Here is an 18,301-nt window from a genome sequence, read left to right as displayed (position 1 = left end):
ATATAGATCAATGGAACAGGATAGAAAGCCCAGAGATAAACCCACACGCCTGTGGTCAACTAATCTATGACAAAGGAGGCAAGGATATACAATGGAGAAAAGACAGTCTCTTCAATAAGTGGTTCGGGGAAAACTGGACAGCTACATGTAAAGGAATGAAATTAGAACGCTCCCTAACACCATACACAAAAATAAACTCAAAGTGGATTAGAGACCTAAATGTAAGACTGGACACTATAAAACTCTTAGAGGAAAACATAGGAAGAACACTTTTTGACATAAATCACAGCAAGATCATTTTTGATCCACCTCCTAGAATAATGGAAATAAAAACAAAAATAAACAAATGGGACCTAATGAAACTTAAAAACTTTTGCAAAGCAAAGGAAACTACAAACAAGATGAAAAGACAGCCCTCAGAATGCGAGAAAGTATTTGCAAACAAATTAACAAAGTATAAACAGCTCATGCAGCTCAATATTAAAAAAATAAACAACCCAATCAAAAAATGGGCTGAAGACCTAAATAGAGATTTCTCCAAAGAAGACATACAGATGGCCAAGAAGCACATGAAAATCTGTTCAACATCACTAATTATTAGAGAAATGCAAATCAAAACTACAATGAGGTATCACCTCACATCAGAAAATCTACAAACAACAAATGCTGGAGAGGGTGTGGAGAAAAGGGAACCCTCTTGCACTGTTGGTGGGAATGTAAATTTATACAGACACTATGGAGAACAGTATGGAGGTTCCTTAAAAAACTAAAAGTAGGGGCTTCCCTGGTAGCGCAGTGGTTGAGAGTCCGCCTGCCGATGCAGGGGACACGGGTTCGTGCCCCAGTCCGGGAAGATCCCACATGCTGCGGAGCGGCTGGGCCCGTGAGCCATGGCCATTGAGCCTGCGCATCCGGAGCCTGCACTTCTGGAGCCTGTGCTCCGCAACGGGAGAGGCCACAACAGTGAGAGGCCCGCGTACCACCAAAAAAAAAAAAAAAAAAACTAAAAGTAGAATTACCATATGACCCAGTAATCTCACTACTGGGCATATAGCCAGAGAAAACCATAATTCAAAAAGTCACATGCACCCCAAAGTTCATTGCAGCACTATTTACAATAGCCAGGTCATGGAAGCAACCTAAATGTCCATCGACAGACGAATGGATAAAGAAGATATGGTACATATATACAATGGAATATTTCTCAGCCATAAAAGGGAATGAAATTGGGTCATTTGTAGAGACGTGGTTGGCTCTAGAGACTGTCATACAGAGTGAAGTAAGTCAGAAAGAGCAAACCAAATATCGTATATTAACGCATATATGTGGAACCTAGAAAATGGTACAGATGAACCGGTTTGCATGGCAGAAGTAGAGACACAGTTGTAGAGAACAAACGTATGGACACCAAGGGGGGAAAGTGGCGGGGTGGGTGTGATGAATTGGGAGATTGGGATTGACATGTATACACTAATATGTATAAAATGGATAACTATAAGAACCTGCTGTATAAAAAAATTAAATAAAATTCAAAAAAAATTATGACAGATGGAAAATAAGTGTTGAGATTTAAGGAGAAAGAAGATTGTTGTGAGCTTGAATGAAACGGGACAGCTTTGGGGAAGGGTGGACCTAGACTATTTCTTAAAGATGGGGTAAAAATTGGGTTATTGAAGGAAGGGAGCCTCCAAGAGGAGGAATAGTATTTAAAAAGAGGCATAGAGACAATCACCAAACTCATGTTAAGTTGTCTTATCATAATATTTCTGTCGGCGATTGCATTTAAAATATCAATGTGTGTGTGTATATAGAGAAAGAAATCTGTTAGAAAAGTAAATTTATATATAATATATGTAATCAGAGATACATATGTTATATATACATATGTGAGATGTATGACTTATTTTTCCTTATCCACAGAATTCAGCTACCATGTATATATAAATAAACTTATTTTATTAACCAGAAAAAAAAAAGGCCTAGAGATAAAGATTACAGTCAGTCAGTGATCGGGAAGAAGTTGCGTCAGCCATTCTTGTTCTAGATGGGAGCCAAGTATGTTGCTTGTCAAGATTTTGCTGGTGGCCTCCTGCCCTGGAATAGAACTGCTCGTACCCCTTGGAGCCTGTTTCGTGGCAATGTCGTGGTGGCATTACCTTGGTTTTGCATTGGGGAGAGACGGCCAGTGACACCTACCTCCTGAGCCTGGGTGACTGCAAAGAAAGATGGTTCTGTCAACTAAATGGAGGGCATGGAAAGCTTGTTTCACATGAGTAACCCTTTAGTGGAGGTGGCACAGATTCATCCAGGTAATACCCTTGGCACCTAGAAGAGTGCTTGCACGGAATAGGTGCTCGAAACATAACTTTTTCAGTGAATTGTTCAGTGAATGAATGTGAATAAAGATAGGGAAAAGAGGAATGGTAATGGAATTTTTCCACTCCCTGATGGATGGATGCTTTTGTAATGTCTTGCCTTTTTGTGCAAATCATCTCTTCATTGGTCTAAACATCTCTGGTTTTTCCCATTCCCTTCTTCTTTTTTTTTTAATTGAGGTAAAATACAATAACAATAAAACTTACTATCTTAACCATTTTTAAATGTACAATTCAGTAGTACTAAGTACATTCATATTGTGCATTTTCCACTCTTCATAGATGGTTTTGAGTTTCCTTTTCAACTTGGTCACTTATCTCTGAATGCACTTGGATATGTCACCTGGTACACAGTAGTGCATGTCTGATTGAATCCTCTGAGAGGAGCTGAGGCATGTCATCTCTTAACTGTGGACATTGTAATCCTGTTTGGAAATCTGGTCACCATTTGACTCACATTACCTAATAAGCAAGTTATTCTTTGTCATAGACCAGCTAACAGGTCTTTCCCATTCTTTAGTGTAGTGCTTTCTGTATCTTCCTATTCAGTTTCATATGTGAAATCTGGCTCCTCTTACTAGACTGTTGGGGATTGCTTTCTTCTTTGTTCGGATTTTTCACTTGTTGGCTTCACTTACCAGTTTTGCTCAGGATGCCTTCATAATAGTTGGATTAGTTCATTAGCAACCTGCAAAAATTACATCTCTAACTATAAAAATTGCCCATATCTCCCAATTCTTCAACCTATTCACAAGGATATTGTTATTAGTGACATTTTCAAAAATGCCTTTTTGAAATCTTCATCTATCTGGTTGCATTTCTCTGATCTGCTGCTGTTCTTTGTTGTTACTATTGCTGTTGTTGTTTTTATTCACAGAAGTATAAAGTTTCCCAGTGAATTTTTACGTGTTCCTAGTAATTTTTACTTCTTTTAAAGTAGTCATATACCATCCACTTAATCAGTCCTTGACTTTTGTTTGTCCAGTATATGACTGATGTAATTTTCTTTATTTCTCTTTTTGAGAAGCAAGACAACTGTCCCTTTTAATCTTTTTTTATATAACAGCTTTCTTATGATACAATTCACATACCATACAACTAATCCATTTAATTCAGTGGTTTTTAGTATATTCACTGATATATGTGACTGTCACCACAGTCAGTTCTAGAACATCTTCATTACCTCAAAAAGAGACGCCATTCCTTTAGCTCTCATTCCCCCATCTCCCATATTCCTTAGTTCTAAGCAACAGCTAATCTCCTTTCTGTCTCTGTATGCCTTTCATCTTTAACACCTGTCTCCTACTGTGGGATTTCCCAGATGTTAATGAGAATAGTTTTACTAATTCTCCAAGTCTCCAAGTGTACAGTTCATCTGGTTAGGAGACATGAATTCATTTAGAACAACTAGATACTTATTCCTCTGTCTTAAACACATTTGTTTTACCCTCTCTGATCTGAAAAGTACTTTTCTGAATTTATTCACTGAACATATATTTGAATGCCTTCTATAAGCAAAGCTTTATGCTTAAATGAGTAACATGGATTCTGCTCTCATGAAGTTTATGTCTAGAAAAACATTCCCATTCCTAAGTATAATTGTCAACAGACATTTCAAAAATATGTGTGAGGTGTTTTCCTGAATGCTGGAATTGTAAAGGGGAATAAGAGGCTGTTGTGAAAGAGAGACTATACTACGGTGTGTTAAATGCCATAATAACATATAAGATATCGTGGGGACAAAGTAGAATATTCAGGTCTGTCAAGGACTAGGGGTTGTCAGACCCTACAAAAGAGGCCTATCTTGCAAGTTTGTTTAGTAGTTTTTTAGGTAAATGACCAGCATAGGGAATAGTATGTTTAAAGGCCTTGACAGTTTTTTGAAAACAATATTCTTGCTCAAGTGTCAAGTTTAATAGAGGGCTTAGCAAGAGAAGAAGTGGGTTGATATTCTGTTATGGAGGGCTTTGAGTGTACTGCAAGGGAGTTTTGGCCTTTTTTTTGGTGGCATTAGGTTTTTGAGAAGCTGAATAATATGATCAGGTCTTTTCATTACCATATATTATAAGCAGTAAAATGGTAGCTGGATTTGCAGAAAACCGTTGTTAGGGAACCAAGTGTTAGAAGTTATTATAGCATGAACAGTCTAGATGAGATGCTAGAATCCTCAGCATAAATAGTGGCACAGGAAATGAAAAGAAGAGGTTGAAATTCAGACTAACAGAGAATGGATGGCATCCTTTTAAATATTTATTATGGTACAAATATTGAAAAAAGTCAAAAATCACTCTCAGCTTTCTATTGTAAAAGAAAAGACACTCTGGAAAAGTAAGGGGTTTGGGTTGGAAGGATAATGAGTTCAGTTTTATATTATTTTGTGAGACCTCATGTGAGGTAGCTGTGAAAATCTGAGACTCATAAACTAAGCAAGGACTTTTAATGAGTATTTAGAAAAACACCATAGAGATGTTTGGAGAAAAAGACATACATAGTATCACCCAAGAAAAGGGTACAGATAAAGGAGGAGGATTAAAACAAAATAGTGGGAAAGAGAGCATGTCTATGGATAAACTAGTGGAATAGACTGGAAATGAGGAAAACTGGGGAAGTGCAGTATTATGAAAAACCAGGGGGCGAAAGGGCTGAGATTATATAGAAATATTGAGTTGGATAAGAGCTGGCAGAAGGTATTTAAGATTTGCTTACAAATTATGTAGAGGGTTGTATAATGTAGGTTCTTGATAATTGAATGTTCATAAATGGAATGGATTTTGTGGAGCTCTTCTGTTGATATTGTGTGTGTGTGAAGGCTGTTTTTTTAGAGCAGTTTTCGGTGCACAGCAAGATTGAGAGAAAGGTACAGAGATTTCCCATATACCCCCTGCCCACGCACACGCACACGCACAGCTTTCTGCATTATTAACATCCCCCACCAGAGTGGTGCATTTGTTATAATCAGTGAACCTGCATTGACACCTCCTTATCACCCAAAGTCCATAGTTTACATTAGGGTTCACTTTTGGTGTTGTACATTCTATGGGATTGGATAAATGTACAATGACATTTATCTACCATTATAGTATCATTCAGGGTATTGTCACTGCCCTTAAGATTCTCTGTGCTCTGCTTCCCTCCCTGCCCCCAACCCCTGGCCATAAAGTTTTATTATATAAAATAAAAGGGATTACTTAAGCTTAGAACATAAGACTTGAAAAATTTTACACTGAAGGTGGCTTTTTTTTAATCCATGTATTTGCAGTTCCCAAATGAAAATATTATTAAGGAATTTCTAATTTTCCTATTTCTCTGCTTTTGCCACAGATAATTGGCCTTTTGAATGTTTTTACACCACAGAAATCCCTAGAAGAATTTCAAGATGTGTAAGTGTGATAATTAAAATTTTGTTAATACATTGTTCTTCGATTGTTACTGTATACTTCAGCTGTCATATTTTTTCACCCGTGAAGTTACATAGTCATGGAGCTCATGGATGCAAATCTTTGTCAAGTGATTCAGATGGAACTAGATCATGAAAGAATGTCCTACCTTCTCTATCAGATGCTGTGTGGAATCAAACACCTTCACTCTGCTGGAATTATTCATCGGGTTAGTAGAAAAAACTGTCATATTCTTTTTCTAATCATAGAGGTATAATTCATGTAACATAAAATTAACCATCTTAAAGTGTACAATTCAATGATATTTAGTGCATTCACAACATTGTGCAACCACTACCGATACCAAATTTCAAAATATATTCATTGCCCCAAAAGAAAACTGCCTACCCATTAGGCAGTAGCTCCCCATTCCCCTCTCACCCCAACCCCTGGCATATACCAGTCTGCTTTCTGTGTCCATGGATATACCTCTTCTGGATGTTTCATATAGGTGGAATCATACAATATATGACCTTTTGTGTCTGGTTTCTTTAACTTAGCGTAGTGTTTTCAAGTTCACCCATATTGAAGCATATATCAGTAGTTCATTCCTTTTTATGACCGATTAATATTCTTTTGTATGTATTTACCACATTTTGTTTATCCATTCATCCATTCATGGACATTTGGGTTATTTCCACCTTTTAGCTTTTGTGGATAGTGCTGTTGTGAACATTAAGGTACAGGTATTTGTTTGAGTTCCTGTTTTCAGTTCTTTTGGGTATCTACCTTGGAGTTGAATTGCTGGGTCATATTTAACTTTCTGAGGAATGAACAAACTTTTCCACAGTGGGTACACCATTTTACATTCCCAGCAACAGTGCACGAAAGTTCCATCTTCCCCAGATCTTTGCTAATACTTAATGACTTTTTCATTCTAGCCATTACTAGTGAGTATGAAGTGGCATCTCATTGTGGTTTTGACTTGCATTTCTGTAATGACATTGAGCATCTTTTCATGTTTGTTGGACGTTTATATATCTTCTTGGGAGAAATGTCTATTCAAGCTCTGCCCATTTTTTAATTGAGTTGTTTGTCTTTGTTGTTGAGTTATTAGAGTTCTTTATATATTCTGAATACTAGACCCTTATCAGATAAGTAATTTGTAAATATTTTCTCTGAATTTGTATGTTGTTTTTTTCACTTCCTTGATCTCTTTTGATATGGAGATGTTTTTACTTTTCATGAAAATCAGTTTATTTTTTTTTTGGTTGCTTGTCCTTTTAGTGTCATATGTAAGACTCTATTGTGAAATCTGAGGTCATTAAGATTCACCCCTAGTTTTCCATCAAGAGTTTTATAGTTCTGGCTCTTACATTTAGGTCTTTGACCCATTTTGAGTTAATTTTTGTATATGGTGTGAGATAAGGTGCCAACTTCATTCTTTCACTTGTGGAAATCCAGTTATCCCAGCATCATTTATTAAGGAGACTATTGTTTTCTAATTGAATGGTCTTGGCACCCTTATTGAAATTCAGTTGGCCGTAGACATATGGATTTATTTTTGGACTCCTAGTTCTCTATTCCATTGGTCTTTGTGTCTGTGCTTATATCAGAACCACATTATTTTGATCACTGTAGCTTTGTAGTAAATTTTGAAATGGGAAAGTGTGAGTCTACCAACTTTATTCTTTCTCAGTATCATTTTGACTATTCAGGGCCTGTTGTGATTCCACATGAATTTGAGTATCAGCTTTTCCATTTCTGCAGAAAAGTCCATTGGCATTTTAATAAGGGTTTCATTGACTGTACATTGCTTGGGTAGTTTTGCCATCTTAACTATATTTAGTATTCAGATTCATGAACACAGGATGTCTTTCCATTTACTTAGGTTGTATTAGTCTGTTTGGGGTACCATAACAAAATACCACAGACTGGGTGGCTTAAAAAACAGAAATTTATTTTCTCACAGTTTGGGAGGTTAGAAGTCCAGGACCAAGGTGCAAATAAATTCAGTTTCTGGTGAGATCTCTCTTCCTGGCTTGGAGATAGCTGCCTTCTTGCTGTGTCCTCACATGCCCTTTCCTCTGTGCATGCAGGAAGAGAGAGCAAGCTCTGGTGTCTTTTTCTTTTCTGTAAGGACATCAGTTCTTTTGTATTGGGGTCCCACCCTCATGACTTCATTTAACCTTAATTACCTCCATAAGGGCCTGATCTCCAAATACAGTCACATTAGGGGTCTTTTACCTATGATGAAAAATATGCCTTTATCTTAGATCAGGCTGTTTGGGAAACAAACTCAAGGATGGAGATATATTGACATGTAAGCAGTTTAATGGGGAGTCCTCTCAGGATCAACATCTGTGGGGAGTAAAGGAAGTAAAAAATAGACATAGGGGAGAAATTAGATGCAATCACTCTAGAGGCCTCAACTGGTGACTCAAGCAGACCTTGGTCTTGGAGAGCAGACTTTGGAAAAAGTGGCTCTCTGTGGCTGAGGGCATTTCCTGGAGAGAGATTTGCTGAAAACTGTCAGTAGTCAACACTGCCAGCCCCTGGAAGAATGAGTGCCTCAGTCCTAAACCCAGGCTCAGAGCAGGTATCACAGCACCCACCATAGGCCACCGCTGGTGCCATTTGCTCCTACTTCTTTCATACAGTAAGCTCTGGAAACTGTTTTTCCAGGATTTTATTTGATGTCTGTTCCTTGAGCAAGTTCCAAGAAGTTTAATGGGATAAACCATAGCACCCATTTCTATAGCTGGTCTTGAGGCCATAATTGATACTCACCTCTGTGCTCTACTCTTAAATTCTCCTTACCTACCCTCTCTGCTTGCCGGAGATTACTTGCTTGATAAAATAACCTGAGCTTTCATCCTTTAGGGGTTCAGTACAAGTCAGGATGGGGGATGGAGTTCCACATATTTGCTCAGAGATCCAAGCTAAGCTGTATAAGGCTCCAGCATCTAGATAGTTGCTGGTCCCTGTGTCAGGGGAAGAAAAAGCCAGGTGGAATGTACTGGGTCTAAGGCCATGGGCAGAACTAGTCATAAGGACCTGCCTAATTGTAAGGGAACTGGGAAATGGGGGGAGGCAGTCTTCAGAATGGTCTGTGCCATTCTGCTCTGCTTATCAAGCATTCCTTTGCTTCCTTTATTCCACACCTAGTACCTAGTCACCCCCTCCTTAGGGAAGATAACCCAGAGTCCTAGCCTATCAAGGCATTTAGTGCTAAGTGATACATAGTAATCTCTACATTAATCCAGATATTTCTTGTTTTGGTCCAGAAATATTAGAACTAAAATGACCAAATTATCTGGTCACTTGCATCTCCTCCCCCTCCCCCCATTCCCTAGATATGGTGGTCAAACAGGGTCAGGGTAACTACAATAAACAATCCCATTTGGGAAATTGAAAAATGCAGTCGTTATTTATTTGTAATTCTGTTGTGTAGACATTGTTAGCGTTCTTTTGCCCTTGTGGTGGGGAAGACTACTCCTTGATTAGGCCCTGAATCTGATCTCTGCAAGGAGTACTCTGTCCACTCTTCTCTGTGGTACCTGGCTCCACCCTGTGGAGAGTCTTTTCTGCTAGCCTTCTTGAGTATATCTGAAGTGGGTATTGGAAAGTGTGTTCTCATTGGGGGCTGCCCCTGTTTCACTCCTATCTGTTAAAGATTGGAGGCCCAAGTGTCACTTTAAGACAGTCCTTAACCTGGACACTATTGACATTTTGGATGAATAATTCTTTCTTTTGAGGGGCTGTCCTGTACATTGTAGAAAGTTTAGCAGCATTCCTGGCCTTTACCCATGAGATGCCAGTAGTACTCCCCAATTGTGACAACCAAAAATGTCTTTAGACATTGCCAAATATCCCCTGGGAACAAAATTGCCCTGATTTGAGAACCATTGTTTTAAGGCTAGAACAGTCACAGCCTTAAGGAGTTCTTTTTTTTAAAATGGTACATCTCTCTTAGAAACTCAGGAGACTTCTTATGTTTTTAATTACAGTTCTTTTCAAAGCACATCTGGTAGCTCACTGGCTCTATATTCTTGGACTTAATGTCTGCCTTTATGTTTTTAGGCCTCTGTTGGCAAGTCTGAGGTATTTTCATCAATTGAAAGATTTTTCAGGTCTTCTTCCATCAAAGGCTTTCAGAATTGTTATGTGAAAATGGTGCATTAGAAACAAATTCAAGATATCAGTGGCTTACAACAACATTTATTGCTTGCTCAGGGGTCTGCAGGTTGGCTGTGTGGCACTGCTCCAGATCATGGGATCAGGTTCAGGGTTTGTTTCATGTCCAGCTTTTAGCATCCAGGCTGAAGGAGTGCCTCCCTGGGGCACATCCTTTTCTCATGGTGAAAGAAGGGCAAGAGCCAAGCTAAATCAGTCAAGCACATCTAAAACTTCTCTTCAGATTTGATGAACATCACATTTCCTCACATTCCATTGGCCAGAATTACTGTAGGCCCATCGATAAGGTGAAGAAGTATATTGGGTTAGGAGGTGGAGATATTTGCTGAGCAACCCGCTATTTTTTCTTTTTTTTTCTTTTTGAAAGGTCTAGTAGCATTTAGCTTTCCCAGAATGGCAAGGCCTTGAAATTCTAGATTCTCTGTTCCCTTTTATTTCTTCTTGTGAAGTGGCCAATTCTTTGATTTGTAGCCAATAGCCACCTATACCCACTACTAAAGTTTTGCTTTTCAATCTCCTTCTAGAGCAGGGGTCAGCAGACTTTTTTTCTAAAGGCAAGCCCAGATAGTATATATCTTAGGTTTTGCAGATGATAAGATACAGTCTCTGTTACAGCTTCTCAACTTTATCATAGTAACACAAAAGCAGCCATAGACAGTAGGTAATGAGAGTGTGACTGTGTTCTGATAAAACTTTCTTCACAAAAACAGGCAGGCATTAATTTGCCAACCCCTGTTCTAGAGCTCAAGTTCATTATGCAAGTGCTGTGCCTTCCAAGTTATTGTAGGTGACAGTGTCATGAAATGTCTTGCTACTCTATAACCTGGATCACCTTTCCAACCTTTGATATTAGTTTCCCTGCTGCCTGCTGCTCAACTACTAAGCTATGATCCTGTGTTTATAATAGTAACACTGTACTCCTGTCATCAATTTCAGTGTTAGTCAGAATAGACTAGTATAACGGAAAACATTCTTAGGTGTCTCTTTTACTCTCACACTACTACCATAATGCTTCTCACACCAGATGTGAGGTAGTTTTTCCCACACCAAACAGTCCTCAGATTCTCTGGACACCAGCCTGGGTATCCTACAATTTTACTCAATTCCAGGTAGACACTATCTACCTGGAAATAGCCTCAGATCCTCCAGGTTAAGGGCTTAGTCCCACAAGACTGCCCCAACTTCAAATGCCAATCATAATCCCAGGCTATAATTTGGAGGTTCCCACAACCCCCTCCTCAGATTCAGTTAATTTGCTACAACAACTCAGGAAAACATTTTACTTTCTGGATTACTGGTTAATTACAAAGGATGTAACTCAGGAACAGCCAAATGGAGAGATCCATAAGGCAAAGTATGTGGGAAGGCGCACGGAGCTTCCGAGCCCTCTCTGGGTGCACCACTCTCCCAGCACCTCCATGTGTTTACCGGAAGCTCTCTGTACCAGTCCTTTTGGGTTTTTAATGGAGGCTTCATTACATAGGCGTGATTGATTAAATCTTTGGCCATTGGAGATTGAACTCAGTCTCTAGCCCCTCTCCCCTCCCAGGTGGTCTGGGGGCCTGTGGGACTGAAAGTTTCAACACTCTAATTATTTTGTTGGTTCCCTGGCAACCAGCCTCATCCTTTGGAACTTTCCAAAAGTAACCTCATTAAGTCAACTCTGGTGTAGTTGAAAGGTACTTCTTACGAATAACAAAAAGCACTCCTTTCACCTTTATTGCTCTTATCACTTAGGAAATTCCAAGGGTTCTAGGAGCTCTGTGCCAGTAATTGGGACAATGACCAAATATGGTTTTCTTATTATAAATCACAATATCACAACTAGGTTATTAACAAATAAACACTTGAGTTTTCAGTGGCTTAACACAACCAAGGTTTATCTCCCACAGTATGTGTCCAGTACAGGTCCTAGTGGGGTGAGGACTCTGCCATACATAGATGCTCAAGCAGCTCAATATCTAGAATGTTACTAGTCACCAAAGCAGGGCAAGAGACAAAAGGATGTTATGCACTGGCCCTTCTATTCTTGATTCCCACTCACATCCCATTGACTAGAATTAATCACAGGCTGGAAAAATGTGGGAGAGAAGGTGGAATATTGTTAGTCCACTACTTCTGTCACACATTCATACAAGTTCAGTTATTCTTCACAGGTATAGATAGCAATGCAACTTAAACATCTGTAGAAAGGTACATCTTGATACGCAAGGATGAATTTCAGATGATATTCTTTTTTGACAGTTTCTTTTCCTTAACGAGATGTCTATTTTTTAAAAGTTGCATTTTGTTCTTAATCTTTCCAAAATAAAGTGTTTAAGGTTGAAATCTTATTTCTAGACTAGAATGCAGTAGTATGAAGAGCCATTAATCATTAACCAACACTATAGACATTGAAATAGTATCAAGGCTCATAATATTTATTTTTGAACACGCAGTGTTACTTTGCAGAGGTATTATATTTTGGAAATAGTGACAACGTATTTACAGGATAGCAATAATGAAAATTTTCATTTTCTGTTTCAATAAACCTGTTGATATCTATTTTTAATTTGATAAAACCTATAGATTACATATCGCCTAACCCATCCATGATTGCATATCAAAATATGCTAAAACAGCATACATGCTTCTCTGGATATAGACATTACAAAAGTAATTATTTCAGGCCAGCTTTATTTTGTGTTACATCAGTCACTGGTATTCAGTGTATGTGAATCATACTCCTGCTTTCTTTGGTCTAGGTTCATAATAGAATTCATGGGAGCTAACAAGTTCATGGGTTGAACTTGAAGCCATGAGTGTTTATGCTGCTGCCTTTTAATGATCATAGCACAGAATTCCTTGAGGTTGGGTTCAGGTGGGAAATTCTTCACAAAGACATTATTTGGTAGCATCAACAACAAGTAATTTTATGGATTAGTGGCACCAAGACAATGGTGTCCTACCTCAACTGGCAGTCAAAATTTTTATGAACAAATTTGTACGATTTCGGGTTGGAAATCAGTGATGGAAGGACTGACTTCGATCCTTTAGAGTTGAACGTCTGCCAGTTTGAAAGGTCAAGTGACATGTGCTTGGGTTGACATAGAATGGCCCATTGTTGGTATATAGTATCTATATAAAGCTTGTTTTGACCTTAAAATGGGATCTTTTAAAAGCTGGTAATTTAGTATACAAGTGTATATAAATGCTAACTTTATGATTCTCTCTTACTTTTACTGTAATAGTTCTTACATGAGCTTTGAGATGCCTTTCCAAATTGCTTTCACACCACTTGATTGAAAGTTTCTAGCTAATCATAATTTCTAGCAAATAAAGCATTACTAACTTCTAATAACTGTATATGTTCATAAATTAAAAATGCCATCAAGCTAATTTCTCAGATTTGCCTATTATGATGAATCTGTGCAGTGATAACAGTGAGAAAAATGAACAGTAACCATGAATTGTTTTATAAGTGATCTCATAACTTGTGGACTGCAAAATATTTGTTTATATTATAGCAGCCATTTTTTTAATTTTTATTTTTGAAGGACTTAAAGCCCAGTAATATAGTAGTAAAATCAGACTGCACTTTGAAGATTCTTGACTTTGGACTGGCCAGGACTGCAGGAACTAGTTTTATGATGACACCTTACGTAGTGACTCGCTACTACAGAGCACCTGAGGTCATCCTAGGGATGGGCTACAAAGAAAACGGTCAGCAAACACTATTTACTTGAAATACTGTTCTGATTTATTTGCTTTTGTTTATCAGATTTCTTATGTAAATACTTAAATTGAAGTGCATAGAGTTAAATGTATCGCTGTATGAAATGATGTTTATCAAGAGTTTGAAAGTAACTACAAATTCTGTCATAAATGTTTGGAAAAACTTGGGGCCCCTGTTTATTTAAATACAAATACATAATCATCAACACTACCATTAGATAAAGAATTTGTTGCCATGGCCCCTGTAACAGAATATATACCATTTTCTTGCCTGTAACTTGAAAATGAGCATTCTAACATGGGCTCAAGAAATCTTAAGTTTGCATTAATGATATTTGCACACATTTCCAATCCCATGACATTAAAGTTAATAGCAGTAGCACTTAGTGCAGACTTTAAGGGCTGCAATAAAGCCATTCTGCATAGCTGATGGATAATTAATTTAAGGTTGCCTTTCAGAGAAAACAATGTTTCATCAACGACCTTGTGTCCAGCCTTAAAGAAATGGCATTATTATGTGCGAGTATAGTCAGTTATATGTATCAGCATTAGAATCAAGGTTGAAGAACATTATCAGGCATGTAGTTCGTGAATTTAAAAAAAATTATGCATAAATATACATATATTTATACTTAAGAAATTTTGTTGAATCTCAGTCATTTAAGAGATGAATAAGTCTACACAGGATTTTATTGACTTAAACTATAACTTTTTAAATGTGGTAACTTAATCCAAAATACTTACTAGAATAGGACCTAGACATTTTTTCTAGCAAAGAATCTAAAACAACAGTTCACTTTGAATCAGGAAACTGTATCAAGTCAATTTTTGGGATTCTTTTTTATAAAAGATAACATTGAACTGAGGATTTTAGCTTAATTTTCTTTTCTGAGCTCATTAAAAACACTTTAAATATTTACTACTATTCTTTTGTTCTTAAATAAACATGCTGTTGTCTTACTCTTTATCTAAAATTGCCTTATACCCTGTAAAACCCAGTGAGTTAGATTTAGTATTAGACTTTTTTTTTTTTTTGAGAATTGCTGCTTTAAGTGACCGGCATGAAGATTGTTTTTGTATTTGCTGTAAAACCATTGATTGTCACAGATAATGTATAATGTGGCACTCTCTCTTATAATTGTGATCTTGGGAGCTCCCTACCAGAAATTAGCACCAAGAATAACTGTCATGTAAAGAATTGACATGCTTTCCTTTCTTAGGTAAGAATTATATAGATCTACCTTATTGCCTTTTTTTTTTTTTTTTTGGGCCCCAGGAAACTGAGTCAAATGTAATGCTTAATTATGATAACTACATTAGCCAGCAAGGTTAAACATAAGAACTTCTGCCTTTTATTAACACCTTTCACCCACCCCCACCTGTTTTAACAACTTTATTTTATACGTCTTTTATTGAAAGCCGGCTCAAAGCTTTTTGTAAAGTGTGAGATAATGGAATATATTTAAACTGCCAAATAGACTGAGCAGTTAGACACTGTAAAACTTGCTTTATGTATGAATCAGGCTTATCATATTCTGAGGAAAGTCTTCATTAACCCAGACAATATCTTCTCTCATGCTTGCAGCTTTTGAAATCTGTTTTAAGATGTTTTTCTTAAGATTATGTACATAAGTTGTGTCCTGAATATTTAACTAAAGCTTGCTATTCTCTATAAAGTCCACAGGGAAAAATTATTTTCATAGATTTTTGCCAAAATGAAAACCCTGGAAAAAATTTTTCTCTGAACTGATTTATGAATGTTAACTTTTCCTCTAAAATTTTATTCTTGAAAGTTGAACTATGCCATAAATATAAAAAGATTTGTATGTATTTTAATGTGAAATTTTAGAGAAACTTTAGTTCCACAGGATTTCTAAAATTTGTTCCTAATCTAGCTCCTAAAATTCTGTAATGAACTGGCAGTCTCCTTATGAGTGTATTAGAAAGTACTGACTTTAAGTTCCCAAGTCCTCCTGTATTGGTAAAGGATATATTTCTAACATCTATTCCTGCCCTTTTCTTCTTTTGCTATTAGAGAATTGGGGCCTTCAAACTTCAAAAACAAATGCAAGTTTCTAAAGCTTTCCTTTCAAATTGCTCATTCTCCTCTTGTATTAAACTGCAAGCACCTACTCTTTTTGTCTGATTTTCAAACCCAAAGATATAAAATGTCAGGGTATGTGGTTAGTTTTAATGAAACAGGTGGAGGTCCTCAAATTGCCCATTTCTATGTCTAGCAGATTCTTTTCAGTATTGACTAGAGCTCTCATTTAAAGTTGACAAGGGTCATGGGACTTCCCTGGTGGTCCAGTGGTTAAGACTCCCCATTTCCACCGCAGGGGGCACGGGTTTGATCCTGGTCGGGGAACTAAGATCCTGCATGCTGCGTGGCCAACAAAAAAAAAGAAAAAAATTAAAGTTGGCAAGGGTCAGTAAGTCTACTAGGAGACTCTGTAGATAATAAATCTGTGGGAAATTTCATACTGTATTCAGCCAAAACCAACTTCTTAAACCAAAAGCGTTCTGGTTCTATGGGTTTAAAACACTTTAGGTGGAAAACATGAAATATACTTCTTTTACTAGGTTTTTTTAATTGATTATTTGTTAGTTCTCTATGCACTTGTTCCTTTTGGAATAGTAGAGTAAATGCAGCATGGTGTTGCCAAGGAGAAAAATGACCTTCAATTCAGAGTAAACATAGCACCTCTCAAAACGAATTTATTAACTCCAACTTGAAAATTTCTGAAGAGCTTTAGATTAACTTTTTAACTGTAATTATTCATAGAAACATTGTTTCTGTTAAGTATTTTAATATACTAGATTATTTCTGCTCATGCTTTTTTCTTTTATTTGACTTAAAGAGAGAGTATAATGCACAGTTGAACCTCAAAATAGTACAAAGATTTTATTTTTTAAATTTTGCTACCTCATGTACATTTTCAGCCTTACTTATAAGATTTGTGTTTGGTTCTTTTTCATATTTTATAAATAAATTTTCAGGGGCAAAATGTGTAGGTTTTTTAAATTATGTGATTTCTGTGCATAGCTCTCACTTTAAATTAGATACGTAGTTAAAACGCCACACGTCACATTTGCTTTTGTGAATCAGAGCCTTTTGACAAATATTTTGTGTTTTAAATTATTCCATTAGCTAAAATTAAAATCACTTTTTTCTTTTGGTGATGTTTTGCAGTTTTTATATAATGCAGTCATATTATGCTTCTTTGATTTTAACGACCTTTTGCTTTGCTTTTCCTTCTTTTGTGCTGCAAACATATAGTGGATTTATGGTCTGTGGGGTGCATTATGGGAGAAATGGTTTGCCACAAAATCCTCTTTCCAGGAAGGGACTGTATCCTTGTGCTGCTGCAGCAGTTTAATTAGTTAGGTGATGAACTTCCTTATGTTCTCTAATGAAAATGAATATAGTGTACATTCATACATGTGGGTTTTTTTAAACAGACGTAAAGTTTGTGGCTGTTATAGTTCAAAAATTGTTGAGATACGAAGCTGAAATGTTTGTAGGCTGCATCTGGCAGTAGGAAATACAGTCTCTGCTGGTAGTTAGAGCACATTCACTGTCATTCATTTTTATTTTATACTGCTTTCTATAATTTTGAAGTATACATGGTGTGTGTGATTTTTTTTAATGTTTATATATATATTTTTTATTTTAACCAAAATCTTTATGTTAATGTCATTGCATTTTGTTTTCAGTTGACATTTGGTCAGTTGGGTGCATCATGGGAGAAATGATCAAAGGTGGTGTTTTGTTCCCAGGTACTGATCGTATCCTTATCTTTGGCCTAAAATGTAGTTTCTAAAGGTCAAAATGTATGACAGCACTTCAGCTTGGTCAGGTATAATGTATTTTGTCTCTCCCTAATAAAAAGTATTGTTAAATTACTCTTTCAAAATACCACCTGCTATTTGACTTAGACTTTCCTTTCCCTAATTTATTTGTTGTTTCATATGTTAATTCTGAAAACTGCTCAGGTTAATTATCCACAATTATTTGCTGGCTTTGAGTTGATTTATTTAACCTAAATCAAAAGTCATGGCTTGTATTAAATTTTCTAATAATTATACACTTGAGTAAGTCTAGAAGTACTTAGGACATAATATGAATTTTGGAATTGTCTGTTGCTTCTGGTCATCCTTTTGTTTTGTCCTCCCCACTTCCTTTTTTGTTAATGTGCTGTGTGTTCTATGTCTTTTGGTTATTGTCTCATTACTCAACATAACATACTGATCTTTTCATCTGAGAATTTCAGCAGTAATAATTTTACATGGTGATGAGTAGATTTGGGTCATGATTTTTGTTCATCTGAATGACTACTAATCTTTATAATAACAGTGATCTGTTATGTGTCTATCAGCTAGTGAAACTTAGAATTGTTTTAGGAAGAGGAATGGGAAAAACCATATTCACTGGGTTACAATAAGAAAGTTTTAGGTCTTAGTCCACGGGGAGGAGTTGGAGGTGTAAACGCTAAAGATTGGAAGGAAAGAGACCAGAGAATTCTAACCTTACACCTTAACCAAAATACTGAGTCATTTTCTTAAATTTCAGAGCTTTAAAAAAATTTTACTAACATAAGCTGAACAAAGAATGGCAAAAGGAAATGCCATCATTTT

At 36.8% G+C, this 18,301-nt stretch overlaps 1 protein-coding gene across 4 annotated transcripts in view; it reads left to right on the top strand.

The window, feature by feature from the left end:
* The window catches only part of MAPK8 (mitogen-activated protein kinase 8), a 104,224-nt gene that overhangs the window by 72,772 nt on the left and 13,151 nt on the right, over positions 1-18,301 (top strand). For 3 of the 4 annotated variants that reach the window (XR_009559387.1, XM_030847662.2, XM_030847664.2), the window contains exons 4-7: positions 5,697-5,755; positions 5,843-5,981; positions 13,486-13,651; positions 16,944-17,015. Coding sequence is in view for 3 of the 4 variants with exons in the window: in XM_030847662.2 (XP_030703522.1) it covers positions 5,697-5,755; positions 5,843-5,981; positions 13,486-13,651; positions 16,944-17,015 (436 nt within the window). In the remaining variant the exon portion in view is untranslated. Of the gene's footprint in view, positions 1-5,696; positions 5,756-5,842; positions 5,982-13,485; positions 13,652-16,943; positions 17,016-17,380; positions 17,453-18,301 lie in introns of all 4 variants that reach the window. The other variant, XM_030847661.2, reaches the window with a different exon arrangement.

Source organism: Globicephala melas, chromosome 16 (genome assembly GCF_963455315.2).
Source record: "Globicephala melas chromosome 16, mGloMel1.2, whole genome shotgun sequence".
Lineage (NCBI taxonomy): Eukaryota > Metazoa > Chordata > Mammalia > Artiodactyla > Delphinidae > Globicephala > Globicephala melas.
Note: the sequence above shows the minus strand (reverse complement) of the source record. Positions and strands in the feature narration are given on the sequence as shown.